The sequence below is a fragment of the Scyliorhinus torazame genome, chromosome 7, assembly GCF_047496885.1.
Source record: "Scyliorhinus torazame isolate Kashiwa2021f chromosome 7, sScyTor2.1, whole genome shotgun sequence".
In the NCBI taxonomy this organism is placed as follows: domain Eukaryota; kingdom Metazoa; phylum Chordata; class Chondrichthyes; order Carcharhiniformes; family Scyliorhinidae; genus Scyliorhinus; species Scyliorhinus torazame.
The window spans coordinates 154,070,247-154,092,323 of record NC_092713.1 but is presented as its reverse complement, the minus strand read 5'-3'; the positions used below and the strand labels follow the sequence as shown (position 1 = coordinate 154,092,323).

The following is a 22,077-nucleotide window of genomic DNA, read 5'->3' as shown; positions in this document are numbered from 1 at the left end:
AACCAACGCAGATAAGGGGAGAACGGGCAGACTCCGCACAGACAGCGACCCAGCCGGGAATCGAACCTGGGACCCTGGAGCTGTGAAGCAACTGTGCTAACCACTATGCTACCGTGCTGCCCCATTTGACATCACGTTTGGAGCATGGCTACCATCACTGGGCTTTTTGAGTGTTTGGTCAGAGGGGATGGGTGTACGGTTGTTACTCGGGCTCAGAGGGACATTCCTGTGCAGGAACTCTCCTCCATCTTCACCCATTCCCTTCTCAAGTTTGTTCACCCATCCCCTTTCTCTTTCTGCCGTGGCTGCTCAGTGGTATAACTGTAAGTTTGGGAGGGCCAGGCCTCCATTACTTCTTTTCCTTTGTAGGACCCTCTTTTGGATCTTCAGATGCTTTCTCCCCCCCACCTTCCCTCCCACACAAATGCAATGATTAATTTGTCTAACATGTTGAAGGAGCCCTTGGGGATGTAGATCGGGAGGGATCTGAACAGGAAGAGGAACCTGGGCAGTACAACTAAAGTTGACCTATACCAGTTCGGCTACCAGCCTGCCGTTGTTGTCCTTAACCTGCACTATTTCCCTAGTACCTGCCTGCTTCCTCAACTGGTGAGCCAGCAGGCGACTGGCTTTGTCTCCACGTTCATAAAAGGTGCCCCCTGTCTGGCAGAGTTGGTGCACTGCTTTCTGCGTGGCGAGCGGGTCAAAGTCAATTTGTGGTTTATTCCTCGCCGCCAGTGGCTCTACGGTCGGGGCCGAGGAGTGCCACTGGTCCACTTCCAATATAACCGACCTGTTGTTGCCTAGCCACCCTCTCTTTCCTATCTCTGCACACTTTGTACACAATCATTTCTTCTCTAATCACTGCCTTCAGCGTCTCCCAGAACGTGGAGGCTAAGACGTCCCCAATCTGGCTTTTGGTAACATACCCGTCAATGGCTTGTGATATCGTTTTGCAAAATGCCTCATCGGCAAAGAATGCTGTGTCCAACCTCCTTCAACCTCATATCGATATAGTATGGAGCGTGGTCGGTGATTATGATTGCAGAGTATTCCTCCCTTACTACCCCTGGAAGCACCAATTTTCTCTCTATAAAGTCGATCCTGGTGTAGGCCCTGCATACCTGAGAGAAGGAGATCTCCTTCTCCCCTGGATGTGTGAACTTCCACGGGTCCACTGCCCCATCTGTTCCATGAACGTGCCTAGTTCCTTCGCCATGTTTGATTTTTTTTCCCCCGATTTGAGATTTGATCTGTCAGTCCATGGGTCCTGTCTTTTTTAGGAATTCCCTGACATCCAAGTTGGGAGCATACATGTTAACAAGCACCATTGGTGCCCCTTCCAGGACACCGCTGGCCATGATGCACCATCCCCCTTGGTCCGTAACCATTCTCGTTGCTGGAAATGTTGCCTTTATTGAGCAGAATGCCCCCCCTCCCAGCTCCCGTCCCATAGTACGAATGGCATGTCTGTCCTACCCAGTCCTTTCTTACCCGCAGTCGGTCCTTCTCCCTCAGGTGTGTCTCTTGGAGGCGTGTCTGTTGCAGTAAGACTATGTCGGCTTTCATACTTTTCAGGTGGGTGCAGATTCTTGATCTCTTCACTGGGCTGTTAAGACCCCTGATATTCCAGGTGATTATTCTAATGGGGGATTTCTCTTCTCCCCTCCCCCCCTCCTGCAGGATCAATCATGCTTACCTGGTGGATGCACCCCTGCACTCTGGGGTTTCCCTTTGTTAGGGGGACATCGAAAATGGCCGCAGCCACTGTACTCAACATGAGGCCGGTCCCCTGCACACCGCGATTTCCCACTTTCCAGGGTCCACCCAAGATGGCCACCAACTGTGTGGAAGCCAGGTGTGCAAGCTCCTGCACTCCGGGGTTTCCCTTTGTTTGGGGACCCTCTAAAGTGGCTGCTTACGGAGACTTGTGTTCCTTGCTGCCTTGTGCGATGTCACAGCCAGCCTAGAGGTCGTTTCCCCACCACCCTTGTCCCTCTGCTATCCGGAGCCAGTGTCCCACCCCCCATTCTTCCCTCTTTGGTGAGTGGACCCCCAGTCTTTCACTCCCCCCCACCCCGCAGTTTGTAGTGTTCTCCCCCCCGTCGCCAGGCACCATCTCCTCCTCCAGTGACATGGATATCCTGAGCGGATGCACAAAAGGTGGTTCTCCTCAGTCCATCCCTCATTCGTACCTCCTGGTGCTAGCTTACCTGCTAGTGTGGTGGCCACCCCCCTCCGTCCTGGGGTCGATCTATACCTCCCGCTCCCCCTTACCCCGCCCCATCACTGCGTTTCTGTTCCCCCCTTCCTCATCCGTCCTTTGCCCTGCTGCTCTCGCCCCTTCCTTTCTGAGACTTAGCTCAAAACGAGGCGGTATAGTCCCACGCAAACAGCTTTGCATTAACCCAATATGTTGCGATCTGTTTTAGCATTGGTTCTGTTGCTGTCTTCCCAGCTCATTTTTGTGGACGAACTCGTCCACCGGCAGTGAAGTAATATTCCCTGCCGTGGAAGGTCACCCAGAGCTTGTGTGAAAGTGTACAATCAAGAATTTTGGAGATTTCTACAGGTTTACGGAGAGCACGCTTAAGTGCTGGGAACATTAAAGCGAGTTGAGCCTCATCTGATGGATTGTTGGTTTTAAATGCATCCCATGTGGTCCCATGATCCCCTAATTCTCGTTTCCATTTCTCACCTAAATCTGGGGGAAGGGATGAAAAAATAAGGGAACACTGATCCCTAGGGGTAGCACCATACACAGTCGCAGTTCTCCTCAGGTATTCAGTAAAGCCCTCTGGGTCCGTTTTATGTGACGGACAGTGAGCCATGATCAAACAGAGCTCCTGAAGTTTAAAAGCCTGCCATGTCTCAATAAATTGGTCGTCGTCATTAGTCGCTCGAGGGTTAACGAGACGTCGGATTGGAAAATTTGCAGGGGGAGACGGTGGTGGAAAAGGCTCCTCTACCGGTGCTGTACTGATAGTTAATTCTTGGAAAGCCTGATTAACAGAGGTAACGGGCTGATCGAGGAAGGTGGTTGGTGCTTTTGAGCGAGTGCGTGTTGCAATGGGAGTAATAGGAGCAGGGAGATTATCGGCAGCAAGATTGTTACAAGGGGGAGGGTGAGAACGGGGCTGCCGCACCGTGGAGCTGGGAAGAGGTGGCCATGGGGGCATCGTGGGATTTAATTCCTCCTCCTCCTCCTCTGTATCAATCAAATAGAGAAACAACGGCATGCCAGAGGTAGTGGGAGGATCCTCCTGATTTTTAATCTGATGGGATATTCCGACCTGCTTAACACCCGGTGCAGTATTATCCCCCCCCTTGATTCTTAGGATCTTTCCTGTCCCATAGTTCACATTGAATTTCAACATTTCCCAGTCTTTGGTTTCTCCGTCTTTATAATCAGCAATCCCTCTCCTTCGTGCATTGTACACCCACTCCTAAGGAGGAGGAGGGTCCTGAATTTTCTGACCGCTTTTGTGGAATTTACACTCTTTATTCCGGTGATGAGACTTTTAATGCGGGCTTGAAATCTCCCCAGTTCAATGCGCTGCTTATGCAGGTCGTGCCTGACCGCATAGCAACCAGTATTAAAACTAATAATATGGATTGGTCTGATAGCTCCAAATCCCACATGCGACGTGCTATCTCTTATTACTGGAGCAATGGCCGTGACAGAGAAGCTTTCGGAAGGGACCCTCCTACACCCAAAATAAAGTCGGAGTTTGTCCAGCGACCCCCTCGCAGGAACCCCCCCACCTTATGAACATCACCATGGCCCTCCCCGGCCTTGTCCTCCAACCCGAGACAGTGTCACTTGCTTTAATTGCAGACGGACGGGTCACTACGCTAGGGATTGCCTTGCATCACGCAGAGACAGGGCACCCCCTCCACGGCGGTATGCTCCCTTCACTGACTCCCACCCCTATTGACTGGCCCGCTCCAATTTCCCGGTTCTCTCTGGCGACCACTCTGAGGAACCCACAGCTACAATTCACATTGAGGGTATTCCCGTCCCCTTCCTCATTGATACAGGGGCAACTGCTTCTACGTTGAATTTGACGTTAGTTAAACAGTATTGTTTTCCTCTCTCAGACGAATATGTGGAACTTTCTGGTTTTATGGGTGAGAGGGCTACATACCAACTCACGAAACCCCTTCTGGTTCAATTTAATGACCGTCAATGTTGTATTCCCTTCACTGTCACGCGTACCCTCGGTGTTAATCTTGCTGGCCGTGATCTGTTATGTCCCTTACAAGTTGAGATTGTTTGCCTTGACGACTGCGTCACGATCTCCATGGCTCCACAAGTCCAGCCTCGAAATTTACCCCTTTTTTTCACTCCCCAATGGTGGTCCGTTGATTTTGATCCCTCCAATTTTTCACCTCCCTTGCATGTTCCTCATCCACACGTGACCCTTTGCTATGACCACACGGGGTGCTCGCCCGATTTGGAGACCATCTACCAGGACTCCCTCGGGTCCACGGTGGCGGTTACTTTCATCGCTCATGCTGAGGGAAAAGAGGGCTCGGCATTTCTTGTTGAAGTGCCCCTCGTATTCTGGAAACAGTCTGGACTAGTGGCACCTCACGTTACCCTCACTGTCAATGCAGGCTACAGTGCCAGGTCACTGGGCTTTCTGGTTGCTACCCTCCAAGGAAAATGTGATCCTTTTTATACTGGACGACAGACCTTCCCTGAAGGCACGTTACAGTATTTTTCACAGCCCTTTTGTGTTGATGGTACATTGAACCACCATCGGACCAACCGTTCTCCATCCCCAGAGATTCCTGCAGACTTATGGGCTGCATCCAAACACGAAGTTGGTCTTACTAATGTGCCTCCAGTTCTCATTAAGGTTAAGTCCGGTGTGACCCTGCCCTCCATTTCTCAGTACCCTATTCGCCCTGACGCTGAGGAAGGAACCTCCAGCATGATACAGTCCTTCCTTCAACAGGGAATTTTGGTTCCGTGCCAATCGCCCTGTAACACTCCTATTCTTCCGGTTCCTAAGGTTGGGCGGCCGTCTGAATGGCGTTTGGTCCAGGACCTCCGCCGTATCAATCAAATCGTTGAACCCTTGCATCCCCTGGTCCCTAACCCGGCTACAATCCTCAGTAATATCCCGCCTGAGGCAGCTGTCTTTACCCTTGTGGACTTACAACACGCCTTTTTTGCGATACCCCTTGCCGCTGAATCCCAGTATTTGTTTGCCTTCACATTCAAAGGGCACCAGTACACTTGGACTAGGCTACCGCAAGGTTTCATTCATTCACCGACACTCTTCTCACAGGCACTGCACTCCCAATTAGCTACTTTGACACCCCCAGGGGGATCTACTATTATACAGTATGTCGATGACTTACTCCTTGCTAGCCCTGACTTTGCTTCTAACGAACGCGACTCCATTTATCTGCTCACCCGTCTCCATTCCTGGGGATATGTAATACCACCTAATAAAGTACACAAAGGACAGAGGCAGGTTAAATTTCTGGGCGTTCTGATAAGCACTACTGAACGTTCCCTTACGCAGGATCGTATTACTCCCATTTTGCAAACCGCACTTCCTACCTCGCCAAAGCAGATGAGAGCCTTTTTAGGTTTAGTGAACTTTTGCAGACAATGGATTCCGAATGTTACTGCTCATACCAAGGAGCTTACTCCTTATTCCTCCCAGAATTCACCCCTTAAGTTTGAACTACCCGATTTAGCACAGCAATCTTTTGTTACTCTTAAGAACGCACTGGCTTCCGCCCCGGCCCTAGGACGACCTCTTTATGACAGGCCCTTCCAGTTGTATGTTAATGTCCTTGACCTATGTGCCACGGGTGTCTTGACACAGGAACATGGTGACCAACGCCGTCCGGTTGCCTATTATTCTACTAAATTGGATCCAGTAGCTTGTGGTTTGCCCCCCTGCACTCAAATTCTCACTGCTGTACATGTGTTAGCTCAGGCAGCCTCTAATCTAACCCTTCATCAGCCCGTGCATGTGTATACCTCACACTCTGTTGTGGCTCTCCTTACATCTCAGCAGACCCAGCATCTGACACAGGCCCGCTTGAGCCGATATGAGGTCTCATTATTACAGAACCCATATCTGTCTTTCCATTACTGTTCCACTTTAAATCCCGCAGCATTCCTCGAACATCCCCCTGATGTACTTGTTGATCCACCACATGATTGTTTGCTTAGGAATCACTTCCTTACTGCACCTTGTCCCGATTTAACTGATCACCCTCTTGATAATCCTGATCTCACTTTTTATGTTGATGGCAGTTCTTCTATTTCCCAAATGGGTGTCCCGCAATCGGGATATGCCATTGTTACAGACACTGACATTCTGGAAGCAGCTGCTTTCCAGATTCCAGTCTCAGCGCAGAAAGCTGAGCTATTCGCCCTTACTAGAGCTTGTGTTCTGGCCAAAGACCAAAGTGCGAATGTGTACACAGACTCTAGATACGCTTTTGGTGTCACCCACGATTTTGGCCGCCTCTGGCAGCAACGTGGATTCCTTACCTCTGCAGGCTCTCCCATTCTAAATGCTCTTTGGGTTAAAAATCTCCTCGTTGCTATTCAACTTCCTCGTCAATTGGCTATCATTAAATGTGCTGCGCACACTTCCGGGGACACTCCTGTGCAATTAGGAAACGCCCGTGCTGATTCAGCCGCTAAGGCAGCGTCTGCATCAGCCCCTATGATTGTTCCCGCAGGGGGTACACAGGCTTTAAATCAGCTACCTATTCTAGCAAAAAAGGGCATGCCAGAGTTAGCTAAAATTCAAAGGTTACAGAGGGACGCCTCTGATTCTGAGCACACACTATGGAAGTCAATGGGGTGTTCGCACTCGTTGACACAAAACCTCTGGCTTACCCCAGTAGGTCAAGTTTGTGTTCCAGATTCGTTATTGCCGATACTTATTGATTATTTGCATTCTTGTACACATCTTGGCAAGGAGGGAATGGTACAGCTACTTTTGAAAACTTGGTGGCACCCAGATCTGAATACAGCAGCACAAATGCGGCTGGATCGATGTCTTATTTGCATGAAAAATAATAAGGGTAAAGGCATTAAATGCCCTCCCGGAACAACCCCCTTGCCAGATGGTCCTTTTGCCTGCATACAGCTTGATTTTACTGAATTACCTAAAGTACAATGCTATAAATATTGTTTAGTGATCATTGATGTATTTAGTAAATGGATTGAAGCCTTCCCCACCAAACTGTACTGCACATACGGTGGTAAAATTACCATTGACAGAAATTATTCCCCGATTTGGGATTCCCAGAATGATGAGCTCAGATAATGGAACACATTTTGTGGCTCGAATCAATTCTGAATTATGCGAAGCACTCAAAATTAAACAACAGCTGCACTGCGCGTATCATCCACAGGCAGCAGGAATTGTAGAGAGACCAAATGGGACCTTAAAAGAAAAATTATCTAAATTGACCGAAGAAACTGGACTAAATTGGCTAAAGGTATTGCCTTTGGCACTGTTTCACATGAGGGTTACTCCACATTCGCGGTCCGGACTGTCAGCTGCAGAGATAGTCTACGGTCGGCCAATGAGGACTCCCTGGGATGCCCATGAAGAACCCCTAGAGGGAGTAGACCTCCACGTTATGGGAGATAAAATGCTGAGTTATTTGAAGCAATTAACATTTTCTTTGAAGTTTCTCCACTCGCAGGTAAAACAGGCCCATCTCCCAGCAGCAGCCGGAACAAAGATCCCTCGATATCCAGTAGTCAAACCAGGAGACTACGTGCTGATAAAGAATTGGGACAGAGAGAAGTTAGGGCAACGCTGGAGCGGCCCTTTTCAAGTATTGCTGACTACACTTTCACACTTGGCTGGGAACAGCATTCTGAACTTCACATTGTTCTTATAAAAGGCTGTCTTGGCTTTGTTGAATTCCGCCTGGAACTTCGCTGGGTCTGCCCCAATGTCCTGATATACCTGGATTGGGTGACCCTCCCAGTTGTAGGACCGGTCTGTCTTGCCCAGTTCACAATCCTTTCCTGGTCCTGGTACCGGTGCAGCTTCACGGTGATGGCCTTCGGTTGTTCCCCGCCCTTTGGCTTTGGCTGGAATGACCTTTGGGCAATGTCTATTTCTGGCGACTTGAGGAAGCTGTCCCTTCCCACCAGGTTATCCAGCGTTTGGGCCACATATTCGGTGGGGATCCTGCCCTTGGTTCCTCCGGTAGGTCAACTTTGCAGAGGTTCTGGCATCGCAACCTATTTTCTTGATCCTTGACCTTTTCCCTTCGTTCCCTTGCGTCGCCACCAACCTTGCCATTCCACCTCTAATGCAGCGATCCGGTCACTACAGGTCTTCTCTAGCTCCCTGATCATCGCATCCTGAGACTCTAGCCACCTTTACGCCATTTCCAGAGCCACCTGCAGAATAATCAGTGCCGACGCCGCTTTAACTGTTGCCCTCATCTCCATCTTAATGGCCTCCATTCGCTCATGTGGAAGGAACTCCCTCCATCCGCTCGTGGGGTGGGCCCTCTGCGTGCGGCTTGGCGCCCATCTCGTTCAGGTGTGGCCAGGGCCTCTCCGCCCCATGTGCTTACCATCTTCTTGTTCCTTCTTTCCCGGCTTTTGTTGCCTGTGCCATCTTTTCTGCTCCTGGAATTGCTGTCACTTGACATGTCTTGTCCTGATGGCGTTGGAGGAGGGCGGAGGGTACTTTTTCCTGGTTTTAGCAGGCTATTTTGGGTTCGAAGTGCCTAATTTCAAGTTTTCAGGAGGAGAGCCACATTTTGTGCATCCACTCAACATATCCATGTCACTGGAAGTCGGGGACATCCAGTAATAATGTTAACTTGGATCGTAACAGAAGGGGGAGGTTCTTGCAAGATTTCAAAACGTGGAGGAAGGGTTATTGGATGCTGCTTATTAATAATTTGTTGGGAAATTTTGAAACGTGGAAAGCAAGTCACTGGATGCTGAGGAGTAAAACTTGATATGGCATTTATTATTAAATGATGGGTTCTGTGTATCCTTAAGAAAGATTAAGTGGGGTACTGAGGTACTGAAACAAAGAATTAGAGTTACTGTGAGGTACATTGTACAAGTTAGAATCCAAAATGGCACAGGAAATCACAAACAAAATTTCAGAAGATGAAAGACGTAGCTCTAATTGGTTTACAAAATATAACCAAGCGTCAATGAAGAGGAATTTCCGGGAAGACTGCAGTAAAGAAATTTATTTCAGGGCTATGGGAAAAATGGCACAAAGTCAAATGCTCTTGGAAGGCCAGCATAGATGTCGAGGGTCAAATGGCCTTCTTCTGTGCTGTCACCATTCTATAATTCTATAGTCAAACTCACCATCTGCAAAACTGACTAATTGGATAGCTCTATTAAAGATCTGGCACAGGCACCATGGGCTGAATGGCCTTCTCCTGTGCTTAAACCTTCTGTGGCAAACCCACAGTATTGTCAATATTTCCAATTACATGTCTGACATTAAAACATAGAAAAGACAGAACTCTGTCTAGATTAACAGCAATAAAATTGAAATTATTCTCTTGCGATCCCAAATTGAACGTAGCTTTAATTAACTACTCCTGTGATTTTGATTATAATTTTCCCCTTGTTTCCTCTTTTCCTGCTTTACATTTTCCTGCTGTGCTCCTTGCTGAAATAGAAATATTACCAGACTTAATGACGCAATAGCATTATATTACTGACCTTAAGTAAACTTTCCAAAGTCATGTTCCAATGGATAAAATTTCCAAACTCTTTCCTTTTTGAAAAGCCGGAATCAAAAACTCAAGAGTCAGATCTGGAATCTGAACTTAGACCACCTCGTCAAATTCCCCTCTGACATTAAGTACGGTATTGTCATAGATTATTCTTACAGATGTTAAGTAATGGACAACATTTCTGCCCTCCACGCACCACAGGAAATTCAGTGCTCAAAAGGGATTTTGTGGTTAACTGTCCCATAAGCATACATGATTTACATGTAATGACAATTTCAACAGTAGACAGAATCTGAAAGATGCAAAAAACATATTTCTTAATTATCTAGGCATTAAGGCAACCAAGCTCTGTTATTTACTGCCTTGTGAATCCATTTTATGACTTTTTTCATTCCAAACTAATGCATTCCAAAATTTTAAACACTATCAGACATTTTCAACTATGGTTTACAACCAATTTACCAAACCTTGCAATCTTCTTTTCCTTGAATTTTAACTTATTTCTCATTTAGATTCTCCATCTGAAGCACTCACCATCCAAGAGATCAGCTTCTAATTTTTTCTTTGGAAGGGCACTTCCTTTGATTCCCTTATTTTCCATTTCTTTTATTATGCTATTATCATTTTTGATCCATGAATGTTGAGTGGACATATACCTTTAAGTCGAGCAGAGGAAGGGAGTAACTCAAAAGTTGCAATGTAGTACACTGTGCTAACTTTTGAACAGTAGGACTCAGACTTTTTGGCACGAGAGAAACGGGATTCGGTTTGATTCGTTGGCTGGTAGCCACTGAATTGGCAAAAGATAAAGATCTGGGAAAACTAGGGGACATTTTAAAAGTACATTAGCAATGCTATACAGCAATGGCTAAATGAAATAGAACATTGGAGTGCATTCATTGGACAGCTGACGATAGGATGAGGCTTATTATTTTGTCCTTGCATAAGGCCTTTGTTAGGCCTCACTAGAGAAACTCTGCCCAGTTGGTTTCTCCTCACATAATGGGCAAAGCTTTTTAATAATAATAATAATCATCATCATCGCTTATTGTCACAAGTAGGCTTCAATGAAGTTACTGTGAAAAGCCCCTGGTCGCCACATTCCGGTGCCTATTCGAGGAGGCCGGTACGGGAATTGAACCCGCGCTGCTGGCCTTGTTCTGCATTACAAGCCAGCAGTTCAGCCCACTGTGCTAAACCATCCCTTAAGCACAGAAAACTAATTTCTAGTTTTGTGTACCTTAGTTACAACGGAGGTTAGTTCATTCCTACTGAGTAAGTTCGGGAGGACAAGGGGCTACATGAAATGAAAATGAAAATCACTTATTGTCACAAGTAGGCTTCAAATGAAGTTACTGTGAAAAGCCCCTAGTCGCCACATTCCGGCGCCTGTTCGGGGAGGCTGGTACGGGAATCGAACTGTGCTGCTGGCCTGCCTTGGTCTGCTTTAAAAGCCAGCGATTTAGCCCAGTGTGCTAAACCAGCACATTGGGAGTTATGCAAGGCCAAATCTAGATTTGGTGTCAGAGAGTGGTTCTTTTATCAAAGAATAGTAGACCTATGAAATCTGCTACCATCTCATGCCTGTTTCTGGTTGGAGTGAGCAACATCCCTTACAAAAGTTAGGTAATCAGTAAATTCAGCACCAGAGAGATCTCCCAGAAGGGGATTTTGAAGAATAGGTTTGAGAGGAATTATCCAGATTTATTTATTACCACCAAATTGGCCTAGGTTTTTAATCTGGTTTTGGGTGGTTGGGTGGGGTATATATTTATTCTGATAGACAATGGTATCACAGTTGTGTGGGACAGGCTGGATGGATCTGCGAACAAAGATCCTTCTCAACTGCGCATTCGTTGAATGTCCCCCAAACAGTTTGTGCACAGGTCAGCCCTTAAAATTGCAAAAAAGTTTTCAAGGGGCAGTATACCTAAAGAAATCGAACAAACACTCAGGAAATAAATAGAGCGAAAGTTGCCTGGGAATCGTTAATTATCCAGTATTTATAAATCAAGATTACAATAATGCCTGCACCATGTGCTTTGCGCTCCTTCACGCCAACACATTGGGTTGGATGTTTCAAGTTTGAGAACGACGGATTTATTCTCTGAAAGAGGCACTTTGCTTCGATCAGCAGCTGGTTCAGAGCATCAATAACAAAATAGCCTCCAACTTATTAAATGAGTACTTTGCACCGCGTAGGTTGGCATTAAAATTGCATGCTTAGAAACATGTTTCTTAAATACTATCCACAATGCCATCTCTGCAATCAGCCTGCAAATGTTCTTGATGTTTCAGAAAGAAGTATTAACAGTATTTAAGATCTCATCTCCGATGATCCCTAAAAAATGTCCAACCAGCACAAAAACTTGCATCTACTGGATGTGATTTGTCATAAAAGAAACATTCTTGACTTAATCAAATATTGCTCCACAATTTTATGCGTCATCTACAAGTTTAACATCTTTGTCCTGTGCAATTATTTAACTGGCTTTATAAATTACAATATCATCTTTGTCCCTGAATGTCTGACACCTCACATCCAATTCCTCTCCTTCCAGTCTTAGGTAATAAAGAGAAAATGAAAATTTGTATTTGAACTGCCAGCAATAAAAATAAAAACTGCCTTGACTGTTTTAAAATTCCAACTCAATTTTAGAGAAAAGTCCACAAGACCCAAGACAATTAAGCCATATGCCACAGGAAGAAAAAGTCTTCATTGGAGAAACAATTTTTGAAACCAAAAATAGAGAACTAAATTTTTGTTAAAATGAATCTTTGTCAACTTGGAAACTCGGCGAAGCAAAATTTATTGATTAGTGCTCACTCACAAATTTATTTTGCATAGTAGCATAGAAAAAGCAAAAACGATGAGATATATCTGGGGGAGCATAGTGCAAAGAGAACGAGACGAGAGTGAAAGAGACGAAAACAGAAAGAAACAGAGGAAAGAGGGCAAATAGGGGGAGAGACTCACAGGTGAATAGGTGGAGAGAGACAGGGGCAAGTGGGTGAGGGAGGCAGGGGCAAGAGGGGTGGGGGTGAGAACAGAGGGTGGCGAGAGGAGGGGAACGAGGTGAGAGGGGGAGGGGCGAGGTGAGGGGCGAGGTGAGGGCCAGGGGGCACAAGAGGGGACGGGCGGTGGCGAGAGGGGGAGGGAGGGGAGCAAAATGGGAGGGGCAGGGGGCAATAAGGGGAGGGACGTGAGGGCTAAGGTAGGAGGGACAAAAGGGCGGAAGGGGGAAGATAAAGAGGGCAGGAAGGGGCGGAAAGAGAGGGCGAAATGGGGAAAGAAGAGGGCGGAAAGGGGAGAGAATAGAGGGTGGCAGGGGGAGGGAAGAGAGGGCAACAGGGGTGGGAAGAAAAGGCAAAAGAGCAGAGGGCAAAAGAGTGGAGGAAATGGGTAAAAAGGGAATGGGGGAAGGAAAGGAGAAAAGAGAAAGCAGGAAAGGCAATGAAACCAAAGATCAAGACAGTAAAATGGGAACTGTAAAAAAAGAAAATGGCTTTGCAGTTGTACAACATTTTTTACACCCTCAGCCATCACAAAGTTGTTCTTAACCAATGAAATGCAGTACATGTGTAGTCACTGTCCTAATGTACGAAAATACGGCAGATAACCGTAGCACATCAAGGTCAAACTAATAATGAAATAAGGAAACAGAAAATCTGCTTTGTGGTATTATAGGGGGGGCACAAAAGAGCAGAGGGCAAAAGGGATAAATGTTGGTCAAGCCGCTGGAAGAATTCCCCTGTTCTTCTTCAAATAGCATCATAGGCCTGGATTCTCCATTCTGGAGACTAAGTGCTCCCCGCCAGCAGAGAATCAGGGCTGGTCTCAGCTGGCGCTAGGGCTCAGGTTTGAGTCTGTCTCCTTATTTTTAATTTAAAGTACCCAATTATTTTTTTCCAATTAAGAGACAATTTATCGTGGCCAAACCACCTACCACGTACATCTTTGTGTTGTGGGGGTGAGATCCATGCACACACGGGGAGAATGTGCAAACTCCATGCGGACAGTGACCCAGGGCTGCGATCGAACCCGGGTCCTCGTGAGGTAACAATGCTAACCACTGCGCCAAGGTGACGCTGTGAGTCTGTCTCCTTAACCATGCATATTTATGAATGGTGGAGAGCGCGCCAGATCCCATTGAAAGCCTGGTATCAGCCCGCTATTTTGAGCGGGTGGTCCAATCCAGAGATCCGGCGGCAGCATCCCCGCCCCACTGCTAACTAGGAGGGGCATACTCCATACCCACCCCCCAATGCCACGGGAATACCAGGTCACCCCGCACAGCACGCATGTATGAGGGTGACCCCAACTCCCTGCTCGCCCCCCCGCACATAAGGGATGCCTGCATCATCAGCCCCCCCCCCCGCAATCAGGGGCCTACCATTCAGGGATTCCTCCATCCCCCAATTAGTGAGTCAAAAAATGAAATGGAACCACTTAGCTGCCTTTGATGTGGTGAAGAACTGTCATGGGCGAATGAAGAGACTTCATGGAACACATGGTAGACTTGATAACAAGGTTGATTTAAACGATACACAATAACCACCAGTACTACTACTCCTACCCCGAAGGGACATCTTGCACCTGGCAATGGTTTATATACTGTGAAGCGCCTATCAGGCAGGGGAGAAGATCCACCTCCTCCCTTACCAAGCGAGTTCATATTCCATGGTGAAGGAGGGGAATCAGCTATAACATAGTGCTTGACTCCTGAGGGGGTCATAGCACCCCCACCTCGCCCCCACACCCCTTCCCCCCACCCCCCCCCCCCTCCCACCCCAGTCTGGAGAAACGTACATTGCCTCAGATGGAGGCACGGGTTCCCTCTTCTGCTTGGGGAGCGGATGGTGGTCCGGTGGCGGTAAAACCAGACCCGTCGCCCAGATAACCATGGCAGGGATCCAAGCAGCTCCGCCGCCAAAATTCCGAACATAGACCCTGTCGCCAGGCTCAAAAGTGCACAGCTGTGTGCGCCAAAGCAAGTCCATCCGAGAGCGACCTGCCGTTGGCGAATCCGCACACCGATGTCGGGAAAAATGAAGCTGAAGTGAGTTCTGAGTGGTCGTTCCATTAGTACCTCCACTGGTGCAGCCCCAGTGCCGGCATGCGGAGTTGTTCGATAGATAAAATAGAAACGACTCAGCCCGTCTCCCAGGGCCTGCAGTCGTCTTTTTCGTAGCCCTCTTGAAAGTCTGGACCGCCCGCTCGGCCGGCAGGTGAGGGGCAGTTGTCATATGCCTGATTACATTTGCAGCCATGAACGATTTTCAGTCTTGACTGGTGAACACCGCACCGCTATCAGACACCAGGGCTTGGGATATCCCTTGCGTACATTTTAGAGTCCGTTATTAAAGATGAGATCGCGGAGTAGTTGGAAGTGCATGATAAAACAGCTCGGCTTCGTCAAAGGGAGGTCATATCTGACAAATCTGTTAGAGTTCTTTGAGGAGGTAACAAGGAAGTTAGACAAAAGAGAACCAGTGGATGTGATTTATTTAGATTTCCAAAAGGCGTTTGACAAGGTGCCACATAGGAGACTGTTAAATAAGTTAAAAGCCCATGGTATTTAGGGTAAGATCCTGGCATGGATAGAGGATTGGTTGACTGGCAGAAGGCAGAGAGTAGGGATAAAGGGGTCTTTTTCAGGATGGCAGCCTGTGACTAGTGATGTGCCTCAGGGGTCTGTGCTGGGACCACAACTTTTCACAATATACATTAATGATCTGGAAGAAGGGACTGAAGGCACTGTTACTAAGTTTGCAGATGATACAAAGATCTGTAGACGGACAGGTCGTATTGAGGAAGCAAGGGGGCTGCAGAAGGACTTGGACAAGCTAGGAGAGTGGGCAATGAAGTGGCAAATGAAATACAATGTGGAAAAGTGTGAGGTTATGCACTTTAGAAGGAGGAATTTAGGCATAGATTATTTTCTAAATGGGGAAATGCTTAGGAAATCAGAAGCACAGAGACTTGGGAGACCTTGTTCACGATTCTCTTAAGGTTAATGTGCAGGTTCAGCTCTGGTCAGACCCCATTTGGAGTATTGTGAGCAGTTTTGGGCCCTGTATCAAAGGAAGGATGTGCTGGCCTTGGAAAGAGTCCAGAGGAGGTTCACAAGAATGATCCCTGGAATGAAGAGCTTGTCATATGAGAAACGGTTGAGTTGGAGTTTAGAAGGATGAGGAGGGATCTTATTGAAACTTACAGGATACTGCGAGGCCTGGATAGAGTGTACGTGGAGAGGATGTTTCCACTTGTAGGAAAAACTAGAACCAGAGGACACAATCTCAGACTAAAGGACAATCCTTAAAAACAGCTTCCACGCTTAGCTCCAGGAGCTTTGTGGTGTAGACCCGCAGATCATGGGTCTGACTGGGTCCACTCCTTTATACGAGCTGCCCTGACCGCTGCAATTACCTCCATGGCCAAAGCGGCACCGGCGGTCACATGCAGAGGGGCAGATGGCTCAATGCGTCGCAGTGTGGTATCCTTGTGCCCAGACGGTGTTCCAGGGTATACACAGATCGCTAGGAGCAAAGCCCACCATTGAACCCGGGGAGATGCGATCGGAGGGATAACCCAATCGTCTTTAAATAATCCCAGTAAGGGCTTGTGGTCCATATAAATTGTAAAAGCGCGTCTGGTAGAATGTCCCTACTGCAAACACGATGGCCAAGCTTTCCTTCTCAACTTGCGCATAATTCCGTTCGACATCGGCGAGTGTGCGAGATGTGAAGGCTATCGGGTGTTCCGAGCCGGTGTGCATTTGGTGTGTTCGAACCACTCAGATGCCGTAAGATGAGGCATCGCACCCGAGGAGCACCGGCTTCAACGGGCCTTAAGGGCTCCTTGGCAACAGTTGGTGCTTAACCTCCTGAAACGTCTTGTGGTGTGATTAGGCCCAGTCCCATTGGTGCCCCTTTTCCAAGAGGTGGTGGAGCGGGTTAAGTCACATGGCCATATTGGGTAAGAATTTGCCGTAATAGTTGACGAGCCCAAGGAAAGAGCTGAGCTCCATCGAGTCGCGAAGGATGGGGGCCTGTCGGATCGCCCGCACCTTGTCCTCTACCAGGTGGAGGCCGCAACTGTCCACCCGGTATTCCAAGTAAGTGACTTCTGGGGAATGAAGTACACATTCTCCCTGTGAAGGCGGACTCCGGCTTTCTCAAACTGCCTGAGAACTTCAGCCAGACTCTCCATATGCTCACTGTCGGCAGTGCCAGTAATGAGGATATCATCGAGGTATATAGCCACCCTCAGTAAACCCCAGAAGTTATTTTACATAACACGCTAGTAGATTACACAGGCGATATAGTCGTACAGGTTGTTAATAGTGACGAATTTCCGGGAACCCGGTCCAGGACAAGCTGCAGATATGCGTGGTTTATAACAAGTTTTGTAAATGTTTTTTCCCCGCTGAGCTTCGCGTACAAGTCCTCAATATGAGGAACTGGATAACAGTCGAGGTGGGATACCTGGCTCACAGTCATTTTATAGTACAGAACCGTTGGACTTCAATACCGGGGCCACAGGCGTGGCCCAATCTGTGAAATGGACGGGGTGGATGATGCCCAAACATTCCAACAGATCCAGCTCATGGTCAACTTTGGGGCGCAGTGTGCGCGGTCCTGTGCAGGTGCAAAAATAACGGGGCTGAGCATTCCTGTCCACGCTGATCGTGGCCATCACCTCTTTTATGATACCGAGGCCCTCGGCAAAGACTTCCGGGAACTTAGCCAATAATTCTTCCGGCCTGAGAGGATACATACGACAAACATGCTGCCAATCCAACTGCATGCGCCATTGACAATCGCGGCCCAGCAAGCTGCGCCCATCGCCGTGGACCACCACCAATGGTGAACAAGCCGATTGTTCCCGTACACCACGGGCACATGAGTGGTGCCCTCTATGGTCGAAGGCGTAAGTAGCCAATCTGGCTCCTGTGTCCCAAAGTTCCGAGGCCGCTCTGGATTGTGGCGGCGGGACCCTGCAGCAGGTCCTTCCTCACAGAAGCCCCGGCTGTTCACTTCGAGTTGCGACCAGCCGGCGATTATTCCGACGTCCGATGGTGAAGATCGCAACGCTCTTAGGTTCCTGGAGGCTGTGCGCGGCACTCTCCCTGGAGAGTGTGATGTCCATTGCTCGCTGGAGGGTCAAGGGAGTTTCCATGAGCAGATTCCGCTGTGCCTTTCTGGCCCGTAGCCCACAGATAAAATGGTCCCATAGGAACTTGCCCAACGCGGCCCTGAATTCTCAAGCAGCGGCGAGCGTCTGTAGGCATGCCATAAACTCCCCTTTGGTCTGGTCCCAGCCTGCGAGGCTGTGTGGAATCGTTATATCCAGACCATGATTGGGGGCTGCGGGTTCAAATGCCTCCCGACCAAGGCAATGAATGGCAGCGTGTCTGGTCGGGTAGGTAAGGCTATTAATCAATGGCTAGGTCGAACCGCCGACGGGGGTCAGTAGCGTGACAGTCTATCGTTCATCATCCATGATGACATTGGGATGAAAAAAAATTTGCAGTTGCTCAACGTATTGGGCCCTATTGTCGGCATTAGTGTTGAACAGCTCCAGCTTACCGATAAGCGCCATCGTTGTGCTCGGGGCGTAGGCCTCTCCAAGCCAAGACAAAGAAAGTCGAAGGTGAAAAGCCAGCTGGCTGCAGCAGGCCCACTTTATCCATGTCGCCAGTGTAGTAGCCGAAGGAAGAGACTTCATGGAACGCACAGTAGGCTGGATAAGAACAAGGTTTATTTACACTATACACAATAACCACAAGTTATACAACTCCTCACCCCGAAGGGACACCCTCCACGACCTGGACCCAGACTGAGGTTTATATACTGTGAAGCTCCTCCCAGTCAGGGGGGGGGAGGTGCTGCCCCCTCAATTACCGGGTGTGCTCATATTCCATGGTGTAGGAGGGGAATCGGATACAACATCGTGTTTGGCCCCTGATGGGGTTGTAACACTGTCAATCACAGCAAGAGTGTTTACTAACATTGTGGTCAGCATCAAAGCAGGATACTTGAAATGCATGCACGTGTGAAGGGAAAGATAAATGAACAATAAACAGTTGGGAAGTGCTGACGGGGAGGGGGAAACGGACCCAACCCCGGGGAACTTCCTCCCACCCCATACAACAGCAGGGCACTTCATCAGTGCCCTGATCCCCTTAGGTTCCACCACGGCTGGGCTGTGTTTGGCCAACCTCGCACCGAAGCCGGCCTGGTGGGTTTCCCAATGAGGGGGCTGGTGCATCCCGGTTTGGGGGATGGGGGGGGGGGGTGGAAAAGAGACATTGGCTTCAAGCTCGTTCATTGCATGCTTAACATTGATTTACACATCCCCACCAGCATGGGGCAGGTAGACAGCTCAGGCCGTTGGCGGGCAGCGAAGCACTGCGATGGGTTCGGGTCATAGATTCTTTTATATCCATATTATCAAGCAGACGGGCCTCACTGTAATCACGCATCTGAGAACAGCATTACTGATGTGCAGTGTTTGCCAAAACTACAGCGAAGTGACATATTGGATAAATATACCAAAGCATCTAGACTGGGGCTGGAACCCATAATTTTGTGATAGCAGAATACGGGTAAAGAAAATAACAAGAATCCTTACAGTTTTCCTGTGTCAGTCTATTAATTTTTTTTATGATGTCCAAAATAATTGAAAAAGACAGTTCTCACCACCACTTGCAACATCAATATTGCTAAAGAAATTTGCATTATTGTTGAAAAAAAAAGAGACATGCTTTCAAAGCTTTTTGTCTTGGACTTATCAAGACAGTTTGCAAGAATACCAATAGTACCTATTTTTAGTAATACTCAAGTTCTGTACTACCAAACAACAACTAGCATTCTAGAAAATAATCTAATATGATACTGATAATTTTGAATTGGCGTAGAGTGATTCATCCACCTTAATTAAAAGGCAGATTAGTTAATTTAAGGATGATGAACTTGTCGAGAAAGGTTAGGGACAAGGAGGAATAAGGAACAAAATTGCTCAACAGCTGTCACGTTGAAATAAAATAAAAATGGGGGAAACTACATGTTGGCAATTTGGAATACAACCAGAACATGTTCAAAGTGCTCCTTATCTGACAGTATCTGTGGAAAAAAAAGTGATTACCATTTTGGGTGTATAACCTTAATATAGAACTTGTTTCAGTCACATTCCAACAAAGAGGCAGCAACTGAAATATTCATATGTGTTTGTCCTTCTGACTTTTCAGTTTAAGTGGCAGATGTGCTTCAATGGTTTAAAGTAAGTTAGCAAAGGATCAATGTAAATGTGTTGCACGTACAACATTTTTGAATTATCAATATGTGCAACAGGTGTATTCGGGATGGAATAAATATTTGGACCTCAACGAGAACTGCCAATGTGGACTATAAATTTTTAATAAACGTTTACCATTTTTAATCTCAATTAATTTGTTTTTACCAGATTATCAAATGTAATCTCCTTTATACGCACTTCACATTTATAGTACATTACCCAAGTCTCAACTAATACTCACATGATTAAACCTCCTAGTGAAGGCTACGACATTTGGTGACGAACTATGCTTTTCCTTTTTGTTCCAGCCGCAACTTGACAGCTCCTGGAAAACAAATTTGTTGGACTTTTGAAAAAAAAGATTAGTGCAAAGCAGTCTATTCCAATTCCAAATATCGCCTTTGCTCCCATATTCAAAACCTTAACATGTTCTTTCCTGTCATCATTGGCTGGTTTCCAACATTCCATACTTAATTTGACTTCATCCAAAACTTTGCTGCCTATGTCCTTCATCACGCCAAATCCTATGTACCCATCACCCCTGTGCTCCCTAACCTATAATGTCTTTCATTCAAACAACATTTCAATTTTAAACTACACATCATTCTTTTCAAGTCCCTCCACTTCCTTGCTCAGTCCTATCTCTATGATCTCCCCTAGAGTCGTACAACCTTCAGAGAAAGCTGCGGTCACCTAATTCTGCCTTTTAAGCATCAACATTTGCAATTGTTGGCTGTGCCTTCAGCTGTACAGGGCCTAAGATCTGGCATTCCCTCCAGCTTTCTACCTATTATCCTCCTTTAATATACTCCTTAAAACTTAGCTCTTTGGCCATATGCCGGAGTGTGCTTAAAGGTGCGATATAAATAGTAGTTGGTGTTGTTATTTTGCAGTAAGTCACTCACCTCCTGACTCCCCAAAACCTTTCCACTATCTCCAAGCCACAAATTATGATAGAATAATTTCTGCTTGCCTGGATGAATGATTGCAGCTCCAACAAATACTCAAGAGGTTTGACACCACCCAGGTCATAGTTTGCTTGATTGGTACTCCAACCACCACCGTAAACATTCACTCTCTCCACCACCAGCTCTTCACACAGGCAATATGTGTACCGTCTACAAGATGCACCACCGTAACTCACCAAAGCTTATTCAAAAGCATCTCCCAAACACCCGACCTCTAGCTCTACAAGGGCAAGGACATCAAACCATCAGGAATAGTACGGTCTCAAAGTTCCCCATCAAGTCACCACACTGTCCTGACTTGGATGCTTACTGGGTTAAATTCCTGAAACGCTCTCTGCAACAGCACTTTGCAAGTATATTTGCTATATGCAGAGCTGCCAACCTTTCCCAACAGAAAGAAGTATTCCAGATACCAAAATCTGTATTTTGGCAGTAAAATCGGTATTTTCATTTCAAAGAAAAGATGCTTTACGCCTTTATTGCACAAAAAATGGAAAATGCAAATCCAATGCTTTAACATACATGTACAGGCATTTTGATGCAAGACCGCAAGAAGGATCACATGACACGCATGCGCTATATACTGTGCGGGGTGGAGACGAGGGGGAACTGGGGCCTCTGCGCGAGGTCCGGTCACCAAGGAAACCAATACACGCACCTCGATGCGTCATGTGCCAGACTGCGCGAAGGTCAGGATCAACTGATACGCAAGCGCTGTGAGTGTGCGGGGCGGAGCATCTGCACGAGGCCCTGGCGCCAAGGAAACCAAATGAAGCGTTTCGGGAGGCAGCTTGCCAATCAGCTCTCGTTCTGCGTATTTCGATGCGAGAAATCGTACTCAATGTGGATCCATTATTCAAGTGGATTTTCCGTATAAAATACAGAAAATTGGTGCTAGTTGGCAACTCTGTGTATGGACTGCAGCTGTCCAAGGCAACAGCTTTTCAGCAGCATCTAAAGAGCAATTAAGGTAGTCAATTCTTGCCAACGAATGAATTTAAAATGTCTTAAATCTGATTAACAAATGACTCCAGATTTGTATCTGCAACCAGTTATGCATTCCCTCCCACTTCCTCTAATTCT

General features: G+C 47.2%; 1 protein-coding gene across 3 annotated transcripts in view; it reads right to left on the bottom strand.

The window, feature by feature from the left end:
• Positions 1 to 22,077, bottom strand: part of ralgps2 (Ral GEF with PH domain and SH3 binding motif 2) — a 677,925-nt gene that overhangs the window by 435,857 nt on the left and 219,991 nt on the right. For all 3 annotated transcript variants that reach the window (XM_072511682.1, XM_072511681.1, XM_072511683.1), the window contains exon 6: positions 20,268 to 20,351. In XM_072511682.1, the coding sequence (XP_072367783.1) occupies positions 20,268 to 20,351 (84 nt within the window). The remainder of the gene's footprint in view (positions 1 to 20,267; positions 20,352 to 22,077) is intronic.